At 52.3% G+C, this 22819-nt stretch overlaps 1 protein-coding gene across 1 annotated transcript in view; it reads right to left on the bottom strand.

Annotated features, from left to right (window-relative positions):
• LOC119964753 (doublesex- and mab-3-related transcription factor 1-like) overlaps nucleotides 1-22819 on the bottom strand; it is a 78977-nt gene that overhangs the window by 47537 nt on the left and 8621 nt on the right. Inside the window, exon 3 of the mRNA XM_038794695.1 lies at nucleotides 17439-17586. Coding sequence (XP_038650623.1) covers nucleotides 17439-17586 — 148 coding nt within the window. The remainder of the gene's footprint in view (nucleotides 1-17438; nucleotides 17587-22819) is intronic.

Genomic DNA, 22819 nt, shown 5'->3' with positions numbered 1-22819 from the left:
TTCCGTCTGCCGTCGCTCTGAACTCTTAGCTCTCTCTAGTTTCTCTACTACATTTCCTCATTCTCTATCTAGTTCATCTTGTCCATGAGATATACCTCCTAATCCCTCTGACCTATTTCCACTAAGCTGCAGCCCACCCGATTTTCCCTCTTGGACCCCACGCCAACTGATATTGCTCATGGTCCACTTTTACAGTTCTTCTCTCCTTTAAATCTAACATTGTCATCCCCTCCTCAGAAAAACAACCCTTGACCCTACTCTACTGCCTCATCTCCAACTTTCCAGTCCAAAATCCTCAAACATGTTGGCAACTCCCAAATCCATTCCCATCTTTCACAAAACCCCATGTTTTAATCCTTACAATCAGGTTTCCACAAATGTATTGAAACAGCTCTTATCAAAGTCACAAATGGCATCCTATATGATTGTAACAAAGGTAAACTATCCTTCCTTATCTTGCTTGACCTGTCTACAGCCTTTGACCCAACTGACTCCACCATCCTCCAAGTGGGTGGAACTGCATTCTTATCTATCTAATCATAGTCAATTGCAATGGCAAGGAGTAAAGAGTGCGGAGAAAGAGGAGGCACTTCATTAAGGAGCCTGGAGAGAGAGGAGATACTTCAGTAAAGAGCACGGAGTGAGGGTGGCACGGTGGTTCAGTGGTTAGCACTGCTGCATCACGGCGCCAAGGACCTGGGTTCAATCCGGCTGTCCCTGTGGAGCTTGCACATTCTCCCCGTGTCTGCGTGGGTCTCATCCCCACAACCCAAAGATTTGCAGGGTAGGTGAATTGGCCACGCTTAATTGCCCCTTAATTGGAAAAAAATTTAATTACTCTAAATTTATTTTTAAAAAGAGCGCGGAGAGAGGCGGAACCTCAGTAAAGAACGCTGAGAGAGAGTGGGGACTTCAGTAAAGAGGATGGTGAGAGAGGCGGGACGTCAGTAAAGAGGGCGGGGAGAGGGGCGAGACTTCAGTAAAGAGCGTGGAGAGAGGTGGAACTACAATAAGGAGCGCGGAGAGAGAGGTAAATTTTCATTAAAAAGTGTGGAGAGAGATGTGAGACTTCATTAAAGAGCGTGGAGAGAGAGGCGAGACCTCAATAAAGAGCTTGGAGAGAGAGGCGAGACTTCAAAACTGTCAAAGCATACTTTGTCATTCTTGACGCAGGATCGGAACACGTATCGTGCAAAAGTTTCAGTGCTTTTCGGGGTTCAGTGGCAATCGAAGCATTGAATCACCTCCTCATAGCTCTGCTCACTGTACTTAAAGCCGAACGAGTTGCACAGTTGAAGCACTTGAGAACCTGCCGTCGTTAGCAGCAATGCAACACGCCTTTCATCAGGCAGTGCCTGTAGGCCACGGGCCAAAAGAGAGAGTTCAAACAGCTGCTCAAAACTGCCCCAGTTTGAGTCCAGATTGCCCGAGACTTCAAGCCGGTATGGCACCCTCAAACCATCCATCTCACACTTCACCGTCTTGCGTTGCATGGAGTCGCACCTCCTTAGATCACCAGGTTGGTGGTGCAGTTGTTTGTCTGGTTTCCTCTATTGTACCGTGTGGTTTGTCTTTCTGTGGTTACCTCTAGTACTTCAAACTCCTGGTAGCACTTTGTGTTCGGTTGCTTCCTTGATCATGAAGGTACACATAGAACACGAAGGTATGATTGTTACAAATATTTATTCTTGATGGTAACCCTGCGTTTCTGCACAAAGAACAAAGAAAAGTACAGCACAGGAACAGGCCCTTCAGCCCTCCAAGCCTGCGGCGACCATGCTGCCTGTATAAGCTAAAATCTTAGACACTTCCTGGGTCCATATCCCTCTATTCCCATCCTATTCATGTATTTGTCAAGATGCCCCTTAAATGTCACTATCGTCCCTGATTCTAACACCTCCTCCGGCAGCGAGTTCCAGGCACCCACTACCCTCTGTGTAAAAAACTTGCCTCGTACATCTCCTCTAAACCTTGCCTCTCGCACATTAAACCTATGCCCTCTAGTAATTGACCCCTCTACCCTGGGGAAAAGCCTCTGACTATCCACTCTGTCTATGCCCCTCATAATTTTGTAGACCTCTATCAGGTCGCCCCACAACCTCCGTCGTTCCAGTGAGAACAAATCGAGTTTATTCAACCTCTCCTCATAGCTAATGCCCTCCATACTAGGCAACATCCTGGTAAGTCTCTTCTGCACCTCTCTAAAGCCTCCACATCCTTCTGGTAGTGTGGTGACCAGAATTGAACACTATACTCTAAGTGTGGCCTAACTAAAGTTCTATACAGCTGCAACATAACTTGCCAATTCTTATACTCAATGCCCCAGCCAATGAAGGCAAGCATGCCGTATGCCTTCTTGACTACCTTCTCCACCTGTGGACCTGTACACCGAGATCTCTCTGACTTTCACTACTCTTGAGGGTTCTACCATTCACTGTATATTCCCTACCTGCATTAGACCTTCCAAAATGCGTTACCTCACATTTGTCCGGATTAAACTCCATCTGCCATTTCTCTGCCCAAGTCGCCAAACGATCTAAATCCTGCTGTATCCTCTGACAGTCCTCATCGCTATCCGCAATTCCACCTACCTTTGTGTCGTCTGCAAACTTACTAATCAGACCAGGTACATTTTCCTCCAAATCATTTATATATACTACGAACAGCAAAGGTCCCAGCACTGATCCCTGCGGAACACCATGGGCGCGATTCTCCGACCCCCACGCCGGGTGGGCGAATCGCGGGAGTACCGGGCGATTCACGCCACAATGCCCTGGCACCCGCACGCGATTCTCCCCCCCACCCCCATAACGGTGTGTCGCGTTTTGCGACAGGCCGCTCGGAGAATCGCCGCTCCGGTCGAGCGGCGATTCTCCGGCCCGCATGGGCCGAGCGGCCTGCCTAATACGACCGGTTCACGCCGGCGCCAACCACTCCTGGTCGCTGCCGGCGTGAACATCGCGCGACCGCTGCATGTGGGGCCTGTGGGGGGGGCAGAGGGAGGATCGAGTACCAGGGGGTGCTCAGGAGGGGTCTGGCCCGCGATCGGTGCCCACCGATCGTCGGGCCGGCGTCTCTGAAAGACGCACTCTTTTTCCTCCGCCGCCCCGCAAGATCAAGCCGCCATGTCTTGCGGGGCAGCGGAGGGGAGGATGGCAACTGCGGAAGCGCGAGTTGGCGCCGGCCAACCTGCGTATGCTCCCTTTGGGAGAATCGCGCCCCATTAGTCACAGCCCTACAATTACAAAAGCACCCTTCCATTGCTAAACTCTACCTTCTATGGCTTAGCCAGTTCTGTATCCACCTTGTGGGCTCACCCCTGATCCCATGTGCCTTCACCTTTTGTACCAGTCTACCATGAGGGACCTTGTCAAAGGCCTTACTGAAGTCCATATAGACAATATCCACTGCCCTACCTGCATCAATCCTCTTTGTGACCTCTCCGAAAAACTCTTATCAAGTTAGTGAGACATAACCTCCCCTTCACAAAACATGCTGCCTCTCACTAATACGCCCATTTGCTTCCAAATGGGAGTAGATCCTGTCTCGAAGAATTCTCTCCAATAATTTCCCTACCACTGATGTAAGGCCCACTGGCCTGTAGTTCCCTGGATTATCCTTGCTACCCTTCTTAAACAAAGGAACAACATTGGCGATTCTCCAGTCCTCCGGGACATCACCTGAAGACAGTGAGGATCCAAAGATTTCTGCCAAGGCCTCAGCAATTTCATCCCTAGCCTCCTTCAGTATTCTGGGGTAGATCCCATCCGGCCCTGGGGACTTATCTACCTTAATATTTTTCAAGATGCCCAACACCTCGTCTTTTTGGATCTCAATGTGATCCAGGCTATCTACACACCCTTCTCCAGACTCAACATCCACCAATTCCTTCTCTTTGGTGAATACTGATGTAAAGTATTCATTTAGTACCTCGCCCATTTCCTCTGGCTCCACACATAGATTCCCTTGCCTATCCTCCAGTGGGGCAACCCTTTTCCTGGCTACCCTCTTGTTTTTATGTACGTGTAAAAAGCCTTGGGATTTTCCTTAACCCTATTTGCCAATGACTTTTCGTGGCCCCTTCTAGCCCTCCTGACTCCTTACTTAACTTCCTTCCTACTTTCCTTATATTCCACACAGGCTTTGTCTGTTCCCAGCTTTCTAGCCCGGACAAATGCCTCCTTTTTCTTTTTGACGAGGCCTACAATATCTCTCGTTATCCAAGGTTCACGAAATTTGCCGTATTTATCCTTCTTCCGCACAGGAACATGCCGGTCCTGAATTCCTTTCAACTGACATTTGAAAGCCTCCCACATGTCAGATGTTGATTTACCCTCAAACATCCTCCCCCAATCTAGGTTCTTCAGTTCCCGTCTAATATTGTTATAATTAGCCTATCCCCCAAGTTAGCACATTCACCCTAGGACCACTCTTATCCTTGTCCACCAGCACTTTAAAACTTACTGAATTATGGCCAATGTTCCCGAAATGCTCCCCTACTGAAACTTCTGCCACCTGGTTGGGCTCATTCCCCAATACCAGGTCCAGTACAGCTCCTTCCCTAGTTGGACTGTCTACATATTGTTTTAAGAAGCCCTCCTGGATGCTCCTTACAAACTCTGCCCCGTCCAAGCCCCTAGCACTAAGTGAGTCCCAGTCAATATTGGGGAAGTTAAAGTCTCCCATCACAACAACCCTGTTGTTTTTACTCATTTCCAAAATCTGTCTACCTATCTGCTCCTCTATCTCCCGCTGGCTGTTGGGAGGTCTGTAGTAAACCCCCAACATTGTGACTGCACCTTTCTTATTCCTGATCTCTACCCATATAGCCTTGCTGCCCTCTGAGGTGTCCTCCCATAGTACAGTTCTCCCTAACCAGTAGCGCAACTCGGCCACCCCTTTTCCATCCCCCTCTATCCCGCCTGAAACATCTAAATCCTGCAACGTTTAGCTGCCAATCTTGTCCTTCCCTCAACCAGGTCTCTGTAATGGCAACAACATCGCAGTTCCAAGTACTAATCCAAGCTCTAAATTCATCTGCCTTACCCGTAATACTTCTTGCATTAAAACATATGCACTTCAGGCCACCAAACCCGCTGTTTTCAGCAACATCTCTATGTCTATGTACAAACGATTCCATCTCTGTTACTGTAAAATCATGTAGGGAGTTGCCTGTCCTCTTGCCCTTTCTACTGCCAAATGCCCACCTCCTGTCCGTCCCCCGCTATATATATATATATGTCTGCGTCAGTGTCTGGTTCCAACTGCTGGCGGGAGGTCAGAACTGTCCCTAGATGTATTGGTCAGTGGCTATTATATAGAAATATATACATTGGTACAACTATGTATACATAGATATGCATATACGCGCATCACCACAGTAACCTCGTTCTTCATTTTATGCAGCTCCCCCATCTGGACAACATTAGCCTTCTGAATATCTTTAGCATTACTGGCAGTCCTTTCCATGTCCTGCAAAATTTCCAGAACCTTCTTAAAGGTCAGTTTGGCTCATGGAGCCACCAACGCTGAATGCTGTCCTGGTTAATGCCCCAGATCAGCCTATCTCTGAAAATATCTTCCGAAACTGCTCCAAAATCACTTGGCGCAATTCTTCCTCCCCACGCCGGGTGGGACAATCGCGGGGGCGCTGGGCGAGTCCCACCACGTCGCCCCGGCAAGTGATTCTCCCACCTCCCCAAACTGGCATGCCGAGATTTATGGCTGGCCGCTTGGAGAATCGCCGCTCGCCGTTTGTAACGAGCGAGCGGCAATTCTCCGGCTCGAATGGGCCGAGCGGCCTGCCCACACCTGGTTGCTGCCGGCATGAACAGCGCGGGAACGCTGCGGGGGTGGCCTGTGTTGGGGGGGGGGGGGGGATCGAGCACCGGGGAGGCGCTCAAAAGGGGTCTGACCCGCGATCGGTGCCCACCGATCGGCGGGCCTGCCTCTCTGAAGGACGCACTCCTTTCCTCCGCCGCCCCGCAAGATCACTCCGGTGCCCACAGGAAGGACGGCAACCGCACATGCAGGGGTTGGCACCGGCCAACCTGCGCATGCGCGGGTGACGTCATTTACACGGTGCCGGCCGCGTAATTTACATGGAGCCGCTTTTACACGGCTCCAAGGCCCGGCGCACGTAAATGACGTGGCGCCGCTCCTAGCCCCCCGGGGGTGGGAGAATAGGGGGTGAGGAGACGCCTCCGACGCCAGAGTGAAACACTCCGGCTTTCACTCCGGCATCAGCACTTAGTGCGCGATTCTCCGCACTCACGCCGGTTCAGAGAATAGCGGGCCGCGCAAATTTTCACGGCGACGCAGGTCCGACGCCCTCCCGCTATTCTCCGAACCCCGCACAAACTACACGTCGGGATTCCCGGCAAAGGCTTCGAACACGCCCTCGACACGACCAGAATCGCTACTTATTGGCCCCCCGCTATTCTCCGGCCCGGATGGGCCGAAGTCCCGACGTCATCACGCACTGGTTTCACACCGGCCAACACACCTGCTTTTCAAGTTCGTCAACCAGTCGTGCTGGCTGACGAGAGCTTCGATTAGGTGAGCGCACCGCTCAGCGCACCGCTCAGCGCACTGCTGGAGACTGGCCACAACGGGGAAGGCATCCCCGAGAACGGGAGGGGGGGTCCAGAGCGGGGGTGAGTGGGGGAGACTGAGGGGGGAGTGGGGGAGATGGAGGGGGGGTGGGGGACACTGAGGGAGGAGTGGGGGAGATGGAGGGGGGGGAGTGGGGGAGACGGAGGGGGGAGTGGAGGAGACTGAGGGGGGAGTGGGGGAGACTGAGGGGGGAGTGGGGGAGACTGAGGGGGGGAGTGGGGGAGACTGAGGGGGGAGTGGGGGAGACTGAGGGGGGAGTGGGGGAGACGGAGGGGGGGGAGTGGGGGAGACGGAGGGGGGAGTGGGGGAGACTGAGGGGGGAGTGGGGAAGACTGAGGGGGGAGTGGGGGAGACTGAAGGGGGAGTGGGGGAGACTGGGGGGGAGTGGGGAGACTGAGGGGGAGTGGGGGAGACTGAGGGGGTAGTGGGGGAGATGGAGGGGGATTGGGGGAGACTGAGGGGGGAGTGGGGGAGACGGAGGGGGGAGTGGGGGAGACGGAGGGGGGAGTGGGATGAGACTGAGGGGCGAGTGGGGGAGACGGAGAGGGGGAGTGGGGGAGACTGAGGGGGGAGTGGGGGAGACGGAGGGGGGAGTGGGGGAGACTGAGGGGGGGAGTGGGGGAGAAGGAGGGGGGAGTGGGGGAGACTGAGGGGGGAGTGGGGGAGACGGAGGGGAGAGTGGGGGAGACGGAGGGGGAGAGTGGGGGAGACGGAGGGGGGAGTGGGGGAGACTGAGGGGGGAATGGGGTAGACGGAGAGGGGAGTGGGGGAGACGGAGGGGGGAGTGGGGGAGACGGAGGGGGGAGTGGAGGGAGACTGAGGGGGGAGTGGGGGAGACTGAGGGGGGAGTGGGGGAGACTGAGGGGGGAGTGGGGGAGACTGAGGGGGGAGTGGGGGAGACTGAGGGGGGAGTGGGGGATACTGAGGGGGGAGTGGGGGAGATGGAGGGGGGAGTGGGGGACACTGAGGGAGGAGTGGGGAGATGGAGGGGGGGAGTGGGGGAGACGGAGGGGGGAGTGGAGGAGACTGAGGGGGGAAGTGGGGGAGACTGAGGGGGGAGTGGGGGAGACTGAGGGGGGAGTGGGGGAGATGGAGGGGGAGTGGGGGAGACTGAGGGGGGAGTGGGGGGAGACGGAGGGGGGGGAGTGGGGGAGACGGAGGGGGTGAGTGGGGGAGACGGAGAGGGGAGTGGGGGAGACTGAGGGGGGAGTGGGGGAGACGGAGAGGGGAGTGGGGAGACTGAGGGGGGAGTGGGGGAGACGGAGGGGGGGAGTGGGGGAGACTGAGGGGGGAGTGGGGGAGACTGAAGGGGTAGTGGGGGAGACTGAGGGGGAGTGGGGGAGACTGAGGGGGGAGTGGGGGAGATGGAGGGGGATTGGGGGAGACTGAGGGGGGAGTGGGGGAGACGGAGGGGGGAGTGGGGGAGACGGAGGGGGGGAGTGGGATGAGACTGAGGGGGCGAGTGGGGAGAAGGAGAGGGGAGTGGGGGAGACTGAGGGGGGAGTGGGGGAGACGGAGGGGGGAGTGGGGGAGACGGAGGGGGGAGTGGGGGAGACTGAGGGGGAGTGGGGAGACTGAGCGGGGAGTGGGGGAGAAGGAGGGGGGAGTGGGGGAGACTGAGGGGGGAGTGGGGGAGACGGAGGGGGGGAGTGGGGGAGACGGAGGGGGGGGCGTGGGGGAGACGGAGGGGGGAGTGGGGGAGACTGAGGGGGGAGTGGGGGGAGACGGAGATGGGAGTGGGGGAGACGGAGGGGGGAGTGGGGGAGACGGAGGGGGGAGTGGAGGAGACTGAGGGGGGAGGGGGGAGACTGAGGGGGGGAGTGGGGGAGACTGAGGGGGGAGTGGGGGAGATTGAGGGGGGGAGTGGGGGAGATGGAGGGGGAGGTGGGGGAGATGGAGGGAGGAGTGGGGGAGACTGAGGGGGGAGTGGGGGAGTCAGAGGGGGGGAGTGGGGGAGACGGAGGGGGGAGTGGGGGAGACTGAGGGGGGGAGTGGGGAGACGGAGAGGGGAGTGGGGGAGACTGAGGGGGGAGTGGGGGAGACCGAGGGGGGAGTGGGGGAGACTGAGGGGGGAGTGGGGAGACTGGAGGGGGATGGGGAGATGAGGGGGGAGTGGGGAGACTGAGGAGGTAGTGGGGAGATGGAGGGGAAGTGGGGGAGACTGAGGGGGGAGTGGGGGAGACGTAGGGGGGAGTGGGGGAGACGGAGGGGGCAGTGGGGGAGACTGAGGGGGGGAGTGGGGGAGATGGAGAGGGGAGTGGGGGAGACTGAGGGGGGAGTGGGGGAGACGGAGGGGGGAGTGGGGGAGACTGAGGGGGGAGTGGGGAGACTGAGGGGGAGTGGGGAGACTGAGGGGGGAGTGGGGAGACTGAGGGGTTAGTGGGGGAGATGGAGGGGGAGTGGGGGAGACTGAGGGGGGAGTGGGGGAGACGGGGGGAGTGGGAGTGGGGTAGGGAGAGAGTGAGCGAGTGACCCGTCCAACCCCGTTACAAAATGTCTGCCACCATGCCATGGCGTGCTGGTCACGAGGACACGGCCGCTGGTTCCCCTGTGGCTTACGGACACAGGCCACTGACGCACCGGTGAAGAGGACGTAGTTAACTGCCCGTTGGATGCAGAAAGTGACCAGGGGTTAGGCTGCCCGCGTGTCAGCAGCGCGTCCAGGCCACCGGGACACACAGGTATCCCGTGGCAGGTGGCTGCCGAGGTGTCGACTAACCTCCGTCTAACATGTCCCGTTTCTCTGCCCCCCACCACCCTTCTGTAGGTTAGCACAATGTCTGCGAACAGAACGGCTATGTTCTGTGCAGTGGTTGGGGCCGCTGCACTGCTTTGGAGATGCAGCAGCATCCACACCCACAACCCGCAGTGGATGCAGGGCCAGCTGCAGCAGCAGAGGGAAGGGCCGAGGAGTTGCCAGTCGTCGAGCAGCATGGGGGGGAGGAGGAGGAGGGGGAGGAGAGAGTGAGGGTGCAGCCACGGCGTCAGAGGCGACGACCAAGACCGAGGGTGTACCGTGCCCGGATCTCTTTCCTAACAATGACGGACATCACCTGCAGGAGGAGATTCCGGCTGAGTAGGCGGACGGTGACACATATCTGTCACCTCGTGGCGCACCTCGCCCCACGTGGAACGGGGGGAGGACACGCGATCCCGGTTGCCATCAAGGTGACGGTCGCTCTTAACTTCTATGCGACCGGCTCCTTCCAGTCTCCATGCGGGTACCTCTCCGGGATCTCCCAGTCATCGGTGCGCAGGTGTATCCGGGATGTGACCAACGCCCTCTAAGCCATCGCCGATCGCTACATCACCTTTCCCGAGGACCGAGCAACTCAAGACTCACGAGCTCGTGGATTTGCCAGGGTGGCCGGGATACCGATGGTGCAGGGGGCAATCGATTGTGTTCACGTCCCCATGCGCCCGCCTGCAGGGGACAGGGACGTGTTCACAAACAGGAGGGGGACATACTCCATGAATATCCAGGTGGTATGCAACCCCCACACGAGGATCATGAACGTCTGTGCAAGGTTCCCAGGGAGTGTGCATGACTCCTACATACTGCCACAGTCGTTCATCCCTGCGATGTTTGAGGGACGTCCACCCCGGCTGAGGGGCTGGTTGCTAGGCGACAGGGGTTATCCGCTGAGGTCTTGGCTGATGATGCCTATACAGAGGCCTCAGACCAATGCGGAAACCCGATACAACGAGGCCCATGCAGCAACCAGGGGTGTGGTAGAGCACTGCCTTGGCCTCCTGAAGATGAGATTCAGGTGCCTGGACCGCTCCGGAGGGGCCCTGCAGTACCATCCCGACAGGGTCGCTCACATTGTTGTGGTTTGCTGTGCGCTGCACAACATCGCGATGCAGAGGGGAGATGACCTGCTGCAGGAGGCGGAGGGAGAAGCAAGTGGCAGTGGTGCCAGCACAGAGGCGGAGGAGGAGGAGAGGGAGGAGGAGGAGGAGGAGGCTGGCGGAGTGGCAGGCGCAGCATGCAGACATGACCCAGGTGCTGGTAATGTCCAGGAGACGGCACGACGGACCCGGCGAGGACGGCGGGCATGCGACGCCTTGGTGGCAGCACGGTTCACGCGTCGTATGCGACGTCCCCGCTGAACACCAAACCACCACCTGCATCGCTAGTCGAGCAGAGGGTCAACACACAACTGCCACCACCACAACCCCCTCCCCCACCCCCTCTCAGTGTCCACTGCTCCACTTAGACATCACCCTTACCACTGGGTCCAGACGGTATGGCACAACATTGATGGCTGTGTCAGCGGGTGTGATCAGTGCCATGTGGAATGATGACAGCCCGCTCTGCGAAGAGCTGTGAGCTCAGAATCGTTAGAGAGAGTCTGACCCATGGCAATAGCTGAACCATCCACCTTGGTAGCCGCTGAGTTCGTCACGGACACTCCATCATGTGCCCGCGTGGGCTAGCTGTGGGAGGGGGTGGGGGGAAGGGACTGCACATCCGGCACCGAAGGTTTCACCGCTCGTCAACCCCAGCGACACTCGGTCACCATCACGATTCCTGTGGCTGTGGAACAATCACACGGTATTACAAGTAAGGTGGAACAGTGCGTTTTATGTGAACAAAAATTTACAGGTGCCCTAGCCCCTACAACTAAACTGTGCCCTTCACCCGTGCCAACTTACTCAGTGTCTCTCTTTGTTGCCTTACGGGCCCTACCACTACGTCTAAGTGATTCCCCAGATGATGCAGCAGGAGTGGAGGAGGACTGCTGCGAATCGCCCCCTTCGACTTGTTTCTCCTTCGGCAAGCGTTTCCTGGGGCTACCCGGCCTTGATGGGCCAGGCTACTCTGCGGGCGTCTTGGGTGACGTTGTGCTACCCTGCTCTGCCTGCTGCCCACCCGATGCACCAGGGATGGGACGGGGGAGGCCGAGAATTCCGGGACGTCCCGTGATGGAGTTAATGGGACGGGCCCCGAAACCTCCTCCTCCCTTGGGGAGCCCGGTGGCCCCCGGGCCTCACTTTGGGACAGAGGTGCGAGCGGGGAGGTGCCCCGTCGCGCCACCGACACCTGGCGCTGCCAGTCCTGGAGGCCTGCAACGATATCCACCAGGATCCGAAGGTTTGCAGAGACGGAGTCCAGGGAGTTAGACATTCCCGCCAGGGACTGTGCGATCTCAACCTGTGAGTGCACAACACCATCCAGCACATGTGTCAGGCGGTTGATGCTCTCCGCGACTGACTGCTGGGACTGTACCATCGACTTCTGGGACTGTGCCATCGACTTCTGGGACTGTGCCATCGCCTACTGTGACTGTGCCATGGCGTGCTGCGACTGGGCCATGACCTGCTGAGACGCGGCCAAGGCCCGCAGCGTGCCGGCAATGTCGTGTTGGCTCTGGCGCATTGCTGCCTGTGAGAGGGCAACCCTGTCCTGGGCCGAGGATGACGCGTGCACATTAAGCCCAACGCCTTGCATAACCTGACCCATTGCCTCCACCGCGGATGCCACCCGTGCGGTGTCGGCCTGGGTTGCTGCCATGAGCGGCACCACTCCCTGCTCGTGGACGCGGTTCAACTCCTCTAACAGCGTCTGCAGAGTCTGGAAGACAGCCCTCATCCCGTCATTGTTTCCCTGGGTTTCTTGATGCATCGGCTGTGCGGGTGGGTTGAGAAAGTCCAGGAACTCAGAAAATGTCTGGGAGCCAGCTGCATGCTGGGCCTGGCCTGGCCTCCGCCAGTCCGGGCCCTCGGCTGCTCTGACCTCCACCTGCTGTACCTGCTCAGCTGTGATGTGCGACCCAGACTGTGACCCAGGAGCCTCATCGCTAAATAGCCCAACCGGGGTGAGTGTCTCTGGGATGGTGGATGGTGTGGGAGATAGCTGTGCCGCAAGCTCGAGGTCGTCTTGGGTTGACGCCTCCTCTATGTTGTCGGCCCGCTGAGAGGCCGCAGGGCGTTCGCGGGCCATTTCTCTCTCTTGCTCTGTCGCCCGCCCTCTGGGCGTCCTGCTCCACAGATTCGGTTGGGGAGGATGGGACTCCCTGCTGATCAGGCACCCGCTCTTGTGCGGCCCTGGGTGAAGTGGCGGCAGATGCCTGTGTCTGCCTGGAGGCAGACGTCCATGGTCGTTCGGCATCACGTCCTAGGGAAGAGAATGAAACAAGTTATTTAGATTCGCTCGGCCGGGCGCTGGACGGTCCCAGTGGGCAGGGTGTGAAGGGACAGAGGATGGGGGAGGTATCCCAGTGGGCAGGGTGTGTGAAGGGACAGAGGATGGGGGAGGTATCCCAGTGGGCAGCGTGTGAAGGGACAGAGGATGGGGGAGGTATCCCAGTGGGCAGGGTGTGTGAAGGGACAGAGGATGGGGGAGGTGTCCCAGTGGGCAGGGTGTGTGAAGGGACAGAGGATGGGGGAGGTGTCCAAGTGGGCAGGGTGTGTGAAGGGACAGAGGATGGGGGAGGTGTCCAAGTGGGCAGGGTGTGTGAAGGGACAGAGGATGGGGGAGGTGTCCAAGTGGGCAGGGTGTGTGAAGGGACAGAGGATGGGGTAGGTGTCCAAGTGGGCAGGGTGTGTGAAGGGACAGAGGATGGGGGAGGTGTTCCAGTGGGCAGAGTGTGAAGGGACAGAGGATAGGGGAGGGGGGTTGTTTGTCATGGAGGGTTGTCTCACTTGTCGCAGCTCCGCCAACCTCGCATTGCGCGATCTCCCTGGTGGCAGATCCCCCAACAAGGTCCAGTGCCCTCTGCTCAAACGTGGTTAGGGGGTGCAGGATGGGCGAACCCCCTCCAGTCTTGTTCCGCTCACGGGTGTTGTGAGCGGACTTGGCCTGTTGGGGGAGGGTACATAGGTAGATCATTACAATACGGCAGGTATCAGCAGGCCGATCAGATACTGGCACAGTTTGGGGGTCAAGTTGTAATAAGACCATTGCATCTCTCCACGGGGGCCAGAGCGCTGGGTCTGTGATTGCTTTGTGAACCACCCTCAACTCACTCTGTCACTCTGCCCCAATCCCCGTCCACCCCCTATGCCGGGGGGGGGGGGGGGGGGGGAAGTTGGGTGATTAAGTTAAGGGGAGAGGGATGGTTGTCACCCGGGGGCACCCTCTTGGCACATACCCTGGCAGCCCTGGTGAGGTCGTGCATCTTCTTCCGACATTGGTCTGCAGAGCGAGGGGTCTGCCCCACAGCACTAACGGCAGCAGCCACCTCACGCCAGGCCTGCCGCACCGCGCTGGCAGGGTGGCGATGCCCTCTACACGGGCAGATGATGCCCCTCCTCTGCACGATTGATTCGAGCAGCGTCTCCACGTCAGCCTCAACGAATCGTGGGGCTGCTCTCCTGAGCTCCGACATCCTGGCCTAGTTTCTGTGCTCGCCCGCGCCCTTTTACAGCGTCGGGCGGAGTCACGTGGGCGTGTTCGTAGCGTCGCCGCGTTCCGGCGTCATCGCGCACGTGATTGACGCGGCCCCGATCCTAGCCCATTTCCCGGACGTGAATACCTCGGGAAATGGGCCGTGTCGGGCTGTCCCGTTTTCACGGCCAACTTCGCGATTTTCCGCGGGTGCGGAGAATCGCGCCCTTAGTCTCCCGTTGGGAGAATCCCGCCCAGTGTTCTAAAGCTAGTGAATTCTGCCACAAAATCAGATACTAATTGACCTGCTTTTCGAAAATGGCTATGAAATTTGAATCTTTGAACAACCACCGAGGTCTTCGGGTTATGGTGATTCTGGACCAGAGCAACTAAATGTGGATATTAAATCTTCCTGGATCCCGTGGCGTAGCCAGATTCCTCATCAACTTATATCTCTGTGCATCATACAAATTCAAGAGAATTGAGCACTGTTTTGCCTCATCTTCATTCCTAAAAAGAAATGCTTGAAACTTGAATAAACCCACATGAAAACTAGATACTCAATGAATGCAACCTCATGTTGCCATGCTGAAAGTCGATAAACTTTGTTTTATTTTCTTGCCGTTTTCTCCTCTCCGCCAAAAAGATGTGTAACGTGAAGCCACAAAGCAGGTAGCTGAATGTGTTGTTTAAAAGAAGGAACTTCCTTTAAGTAAATAATGAAGTTTGACAATAACAGTAACTCAGCAGAACAGTAGTAACAGCATTAACTATGAAACAGGAGCACTAATAAAAAACAGCTTTGCTTACAGACGACACTCTTGCAGACTGAAAAACCTGTCAAAGTCCGCTCAAGCTCAAGACCCTCAACAGATGCCAGAGAAACAATTATATAGGAGAAAGGACTGCTAAGAACACTCTGTACTCAAAATGACACTCTGTAACATAGATCGTTATTTGTAAAAAAACATTCTTATTTATTTAGATATATACATCTCAGTACTTTACACAATGTAGTACTACTTCCCACCAGATTTGACTTATGTAACATTGCATCAGTTCCTTCAGTATCAGGCGCTCCTGATTTAACCCTTTTACTCTGTATTTCATAACTAGAGTATCTTATTTTACCCTGAAAAAAGCTTCTGACCACATACTCGCACCATCATTAGGACCACCTATTCCCACCTCCAATGCATTGTCTGGCTTTAACCCTGCCTCAGCTCATCTGCCGTGGTGACCCTCATTCATCCTTTATTTCCTCTAGACTTGTTGATATATTCCTAGCTGCTCGCCCACCTTGCACCCTCAGTAAAACTTGAGGTCATCCAAAACTGCTGACTGTGTCTTTACTTGTACCAAGTCCTTACACTTACCACTCCTTGCTGACTTACAGAGGCTCCCACTCAAGCAACGTCATACTTTTCAAATTCTCATCTTTGTTTTCGAGTCCCTCCAAGGCCTCACCCCTCCTTATATCTGTAACCTGCCCTGTAATGCTGAAATATCTGCACTCAGTTAATCTGGCCTGCTGAGCAGACCTGATTTTAATTGCTCCTCCATTGGTGGCTGTGCCTTCAGCTGCAAGTCCCTAAGTTCTGGAATTCTTCCCTAAACCTCTCCGAATCTCTACCTTATTTTACTCATTTAAGATACTCCTCAAAACCTACCCATTTAGCAAAGTTTTTTGAAGTGGCTTGATGTCTAATTTTGCTTTATAATATTTATGTGAAGCATCTTGGGGTGTTTTTTTAATATTGCAGGCACTATTGAAATATCAGCTGTTGCAGAGAGGAAAATTGTAAGGGTTGAGATTTTTCCCTCTGCGTTGGCTGTAGTGAAACTATACACCCATTTATAAAGAGTGCATTTAGTCTAGATTGGGTACAGTTTCACATATTACCCGCGGTTTGATACCAGGTTCAAGTGACCTTAAACAATAAGTCTTGAAAGGACACTAAACGCTGGAGCTGAATCGCAGCTGACCCTGATCCTCTCCTCATTCAACATCCACCCAAGTTAATTTTCCAGTAGAATCACTTGATTATAGCTAGTAGGCGCCCTGGTTGATATTTGGCTGATCCATTCCGAGAGGGAACCAAAAGCCTAACCTCCCTGAGAAACAAAGCCATGCGTGTAAAGATCAGGAGCCATAAAGATTTAAAGACTGTTTTAACATCACAGTCATTTGAAGATAGCTTTTCCACATAACTGGAATATTACTATAAGAAGCTATTGGGTCTCCCAAAGGCTCAATTGATACATACGCACTGCACAGTCTGAGAGTAAGATATAAAGGCCAGGAAGATTCCGCATTGGTCTCTGCAGCATTAGCTGATCACGAAATGCATGGATACATATCCTGGATTCACCCTCTGGGGTAGAAATTTGTCCATGTAGCTCCACAAAGACCACGGTGATTCCCCAGGGACAAACAACATCGTAGGATCCACCTATGTGGTTTGCACAGGTTTATTCAATGATATCACAGAGGAAACCCATACAGGTCGCGGCATTCACTGCTGTCTGCCACCAGGGAATCAATGTAAGTCTACACAGCACTGCTTGATCGGCACTACTCTGTAGCTCAATAAGAGGATAGTACTGTAGAACATAGGAGGAAAATCAATCACTTAATTGATGTGGGTGACAGAAAAAGGCAATTCTTCATGTTTTATAGATGCCTTTAACTATTTCAGTGGTTATTATAAGTTCTATTTTGTTTACATTTCAAATATGTATAGTAAAAAGCATACAACACACAGACATGGCAAGTTCCTGGTAACTTGGTGCTGCAATTAGTTCTGCTTAGTCCAGGTAGCTATACAGTTGGTTGCAGTATCTCTTGGTTAGCAACAGGAAAATTCCTGTTCACTGTCCAGTTGGAAGATACCGTGGGGCCTCACGGTAGCATGGTGGTTAGCATCAATGCTTCACAGCTCCAGGGTCCCAGGTTCGATTCCCGGCTGGGTCACTGTCTGTGTGGAATCTGCACGTCCTCCCCGTGTGTGCGTTGGATTCCTCCGGGTGCTCCGGTTTCCTCCCACAGTCCAAAGATGTGCAGGTTAGGTGGATTGGCCATGCTAAATTGCCCGTAGTGTAAGGTTAATGGGGGGATTGTTGGGTTACGGGTATACGGGTTACGTGGGTTTAAGTAGGGTGATCATTGCTCGGCACAACATCGAGGGCCGAAGGGCCTGTTCTGTGCTGTACTGTTCTATGTTCTATGTTCTATAAATGCATGGGAGTCATGTGAGAGTAGGATTTAATTTGGTTTATTACTCTTCCTTGTGGTCAAATACGCAGCCGATGCCCCGAGTCTAGGTTCAGACTTTAATTAAGCCCACTTGGGTGACCAGCATCCATGTAATTGTAACCCAGCAAAGAGCCAGTGTTTCAACACCTATGGAGAAAATAGGGGCAGGACCGGCAGAAACAAAAGCTAACATGCATGTGTATCTCTTAAAGTGTTGGTTTAGATTTCTCCTACCTGCAGTTACCTCCATTTCACCAGCACTTTCATTGGCTCTTGGTGCCATAAGTGGGGGAATGTAAGGGGGCCCTGAAAACAATCTTGAGCCAAGAAACGGAGGTGGTGAGTAATACGATGAATGCAGTCCACAACCATTATCCCGCATCTATCAGAAAGACAAAAAGATTTGTGTTAATAAAAGCAGCTCCCTGTGGAAACGCAAATTGAGTGAATAGGAAGTGGGGCTCATTCTGCATCAACCAGAGTTGTGAAATTATTGCTGTAACTGCTATTAAATACAAACCTTCGTTCGAGTTAGCAAAATACTTTTTCACATCTGGAATGAGTTCGAATCCAGCACAGTACAAAACTGTCCATAATTTGGCACACAATTGTCAATATTATTCAGCGATTTATGATGTGAGAATTGGAAAATATTACACTGGCATAGTAAAGGTTGTTTGTCTGGTTTTAAAATTATGGTTCATTGTCAGCGCACGGCAGAGGGAGCTTTAATTTGCATCTAACCTAACGCTATAGTTAATTTGACCGTGTTTGATGCTGACATGAGGTCCCAAAAGTGGAAATATTTACTTCTTAGCAGTTGCATCCCTCATTTGATCAGCATGAATAAAAAGTATAACTCATTTTTGTTTTGTATGTTTTCTGAGATGTTATATAAATTATACAATAGGGTTCAAATATGGTCAAGTGGTTGGGAAAAGATGCATGTTGAGGTTGGCTTGCAGTGACACATACAAAATTGATGTTTTGGGAAAAATCTGCAATCTGTTTTACCTCACCTAACAGAAGCCCCATTTTCATTATATTCTCTTGACAGCTGTAGCTATGATCACTTTAAATTTGCTTTCTATTCAGTTGGAAACAGACTGGCTTTGTCAAATGTGTTAATACCACTTTAGAGATGGGTAGAGGAGAATTACCTCTGCATAGCTATATTACTCTTCGGTGACAGAATTTCTTAATGTTGTTTATCTGGCTGTAGCAGAAAAGGCCAGTCGTTTGTAGGGTTTTTAAAAATCCAATCAGAGGGTCCTGTAAGTAATCTTGTCCTTAAGGATGGGGAAATATAGTTCCTGAGAGCCTAAATGTGAGTGATAGTTGCACTTAACCGTGAAATATATCTTTACTCCTTTAACATCTTTCGCCAAAGGGAGTGAGTATAACTTCATGACTAAGCTCTGCCAAACTGTTTAATTGTGGCTGGTGACCTCTTTGAATTTCTGAGTGGACATTCATGCATATATTCCAAATTAGGAACAAAATACTGAAGACTTGAGGAATTTTGTTCTTTTTGAAAGAGATCATCAAAAATAACTGAACCGCCATGATTTGGCTACTTGCTGGTTGGTTGTTATTTTGTGCTGATTTTGTAATTAATAAAGCTAATTCATAGTTTATAACAGTAAGAAGTCTTACAACACCAGGTTAAAGTCCAACAGGTTTGTTTCAAACACGAGCACTGCTCCTTTCCCAGGTGAATGGAGAGGTATGTTCCAGAAACATTTATATAGGCAAAGTCAGAGATGCCAGAGATGCTTGGAATGCGAGCATTTGCGGGTAATCAAATCATTTCAGATCCAGAGATAGGGGGTGATCCCAGGTTAATGAAGTGTGAATTGCCAGGACAGTTGGTAGGATTTTTCAAGTCCAGGCCAGATGGTGGGGGGTGAATGTAATGCGACATGAATCCAAGATCCCGGTTGAGGCCGCACTCATGCGTACGGAACTTAACTATAAGTTTTTGCTCGGCAATTCTGCGTTGTTGCATGATCTCCACATCATAGTTTATAACCTGTGAGGTGTGGTTTGTCAGTGTTGTTTATATTTTTATTAAAATATTCCAGAATGCTGGTTGGCTTGCATGATATTCAGTGAGTTTACCAGCAATATAAATTAACCTATATTTACAAAGCTCAGGCATTCCTCAATGAATTACACTTCTTTTTGAAGTGCAGTTATTATTATTATCATCTGGGCAAATGTGACAGATAATTTATCACCGCAAGGTACCATAAACAGGAAATTAGGTGTCCAGTTAATCTGCCTTTAGTAGTATTGATGGAGGATTGTTGGCCAGGACAATGGAAAATTTCTCTTCCACTATCCAAATAGTGTTCTGTCCACTGGCTTTCCATTCAATGTCTCACTGAAAGCTGGCATGTCCAACACAGTACTGCCCTGTAATGTCAGCTTCTGCAGTGGTATTTGAATTGGTCAATGTGGGCTTGCTCCCTCTGAAATCAGCTTGTGCATAAGATCACATTTCGATTCATTTGAATCATAGGTTTGCCTATGCACCTATGGAAGTGCTGGAGAGAGCCTTAAACGCAAACCAATATAATGGACAACTGGTTAGGTGCAGGGCAGTTGACGATGACAAAGCAATGCAGTGACTGAGCATTTCTGACAGAATTCTAAAGAAATTTCCCCCACAAAATATTCATAGATTGCCACAAATGTTGGTCACCAACTTTTTGTTGGTGCTCACAATTCCACTAAGTTTTTGTCAAGAAAGCTGTAACAAACTGCATTGATGTGGACTGTTGCTGAAGTTGAGATTAAATACTATTCAGTGTGAAAGAGCTCCATTAAAAATACAGGACGGTTTTGAATGCGTTGGCTTTGCATCGCCACAGGGGTATTTCCAGCCCATCTCCTGTTCATCTGAGGCGCTTCGGCTCTCAGTTTTCAGTTATAGCCTGGGTCATATGTGGTCTGTTGACTAAGCAAAGACTCATTGCTATTATTTCTATTTTTTTCCATGTCAAAATCGATTGGGTATTCCAGCTTCTGTAAAACAGCTGAATGAGTTATTTAAATTATAACTATTGGTCCAGAGTGGTTTTGCTTGAGATATCTTCAATGGCAAGATTTAAGTGTAAGAGACTCACTGAAAGTGTGCAAATAGTGGTTAGAATTTTTGCACACGGTTCACACACGATCGGCTGGTCTGGAAGCAACCGTGGTTTCCGTTTATCGCCGTGATTGCAGCTGACAATTTCACATTGGCTGGCGATTTAAAGGCCGGTCAGTGTGAAACGCATCTGGAGATAAGCTTAGCACTGCCAGTGGGGGCAGGAGTTTGGTCGGGCACCAGGTCCAATGGGGACCCAGCAGGAGATTTAAATAGAGCATAGACAGCTCCCTGAAGGCAGACAGGAGCTGGCGAGGAGCCCCAGCGAGCAACCCAGGAGAGAATCTAAAATCCGGCAGCAGTTACGGCCTCAGTGTCCACTGGGCACGCCAGGCAGGAGGGAGTGGGCACTCTGCCCCCTGCTTCTCCGATGAGTGCCTGTGCACTCCAGTGGAGACAGTGAGTGCCAAGTGGGCTATCCTGATATTGCAGGATGGCAAGAGGAGGCTATCTCACCAAACGAGGAATGCCTGGACAGAGGTGGCAGCCGAGGTCAGTGGGCATGATGTAATGCACTGCACCGGGATTCAGTGCCGCAAAAGGTTCAGTGATCTCCTGCGCTCAGCAAGAGTGAGCACCAAGTTGGCATGGCCCAGTGTGGGTCAGTCTGGAAGGGTGGCCATTCGGAGGTGCTCAGGGGTGTGGGAATTAGAGTAACAGAAGCACATATACCTGTGCATGTCAAAGCTGGGGGGGGGGGGGGGGGGGGGTGAGATTGGAAGCCCTGGTCCAGCTAATATAAGGGACAGGTATGCAAAAGTCACAGGAGCTTAAACATGATTTGTGTTGTGGGGGGGTGGGCATGATAGGTGTAGGGTGGAGCAATGACTGGATCTTTGACCACACAGGAGGTGATAAGCATAATGCCGCAGAGTGCGCAAGAGCTGGTGGTGAGGTGGCCAACCTGCTAATCCTGAGCAAATGTGAGATGGATGCCTTGAGCTCGGGTGCTGGCATGCTCCAAGGTCATCAGGTCATGGATCCAGGCATCTCAGAGGAAGGTTCGAGTTGAGTGAACAGTAGCAGAGACTGCAAACAATGTAGGGTCATCTCATCTCACATGAGACTTCTAAACAAGAGTCCCAAGTTATTAAACAGTCACAAAGCCACCATGATGCTGTTGATATCGGTCTCACCTGGCCATCTAGTATGATTATGTGATGAGTGATAATACTGACCGATTGTCTTCCTCCCTCAGTTGACATTCTCCAGAGCCAGCCAAAACCCTCAGGACTTTGGTCTCTCCAGTAAAAATACAAATCAAGGTTTTGTTTCAGTGCCCTTATTATCCTTCTAGTTTTGCATCGGTGCAGGTCCCATCAGTGCTTTGTGAGAAACAACAGGGGCAGCAAATTTAATTAGAGGTTGTGAGGCGACATGGGGGCCATGGCATTTCCTCCTCAGAATCATAGAATCACAGCATTTACGGTACAGAACATAAACATAGAACATACAGTGCAGAAGGAGGCCAATCAGCCCATCGAGTCTGCACCAACCCACTTAAACCCTCACTTCCACCCTATCCCCGTAACCCAATAACCCCTCCTAACCTTTTTGGTCACTAAGGGCAATTTATCATGGCCAGTTCACCTAACCTGTACGCCTTTGGACTGTGGGAGGAAACCAGAGCACCCAGAGAAAACCCATGCATACACGGGGAGAACGTGCAGAATCTGCACAGACAGTGACCAAGCCAGGAATCGAGCAAGAGGAAGCTTTCCTGTAATGTTTGAAGCTTTCTCTCAAGGATCACACATGAACAAAATGGCTACTTCAGCAGAAGGCAGTTGTGCCCGGGACAAGTGAAAGCTAACAGAGATGGGTGAAGGAAAATGATTCAAGGAATTCCAGGAGGAATCGATACCATGGATCATTCGACCAGACAGCACAGGTTTAATTCAGTCCCCAGTTTAGTAGGAAGAATAGAGGAATCACTATAAACTAAATGGTACAATGTTAAAAGGGTGCAGGAACAGGGAGACCTGGCAGTACACGTACAGAAATCTTTGAAGGTAGCAAGACAAGTTGAGAAAATCTGTTTTATTTCATGAGATCCTTTGCTTTAAAAATATAGGTGCAAAATAAACAAGCAAGGAACCTGTCAAACCTTTAGAAATTATTGCTGGAGTATTATGGTCAACTTTGTGCATTACACTTTCGGGAGGATGTGAAGGCCTTAGAAAAGGGTGCAGAGAAGATTTACGACAATGGCACCAGAGACACATAATGTATCAGATTTAAGAGACGAGGGAAGCTGGGATTGTCCTCCTTAGAGCAGTTTAAGGGGAGATTTAGTAGCAGGTGATAAAATAAATATTTCTTGTAGCGGAAGGGTAAGTAACCAGAGGACACAACTTTAAGGTAATCGGCAAAAGAACCAGAGGTATGATGAGAAGAAGTTTTAATCCAGCAAACTTTTGTGACCTGAAAGGATGGTGGAAGTCAATTTAATAAGTTTTTA

The sequence above is a fragment of the Scyliorhinus canicula genome, chromosome 4, assembly GCF_902713615.1.
Source record: "Scyliorhinus canicula chromosome 4, sScyCan1.1, whole genome shotgun sequence".
NCBI classification, from domain to species: Eukaryota; Metazoa; Chordata; class Chondrichthyes; order Carcharhiniformes; family Scyliorhinidae; genus Scyliorhinus; species Scyliorhinus canicula.
Note: the sequence above shows the minus strand (reverse complement) of the source record. Positions and strands in the feature narration are given on the sequence as shown.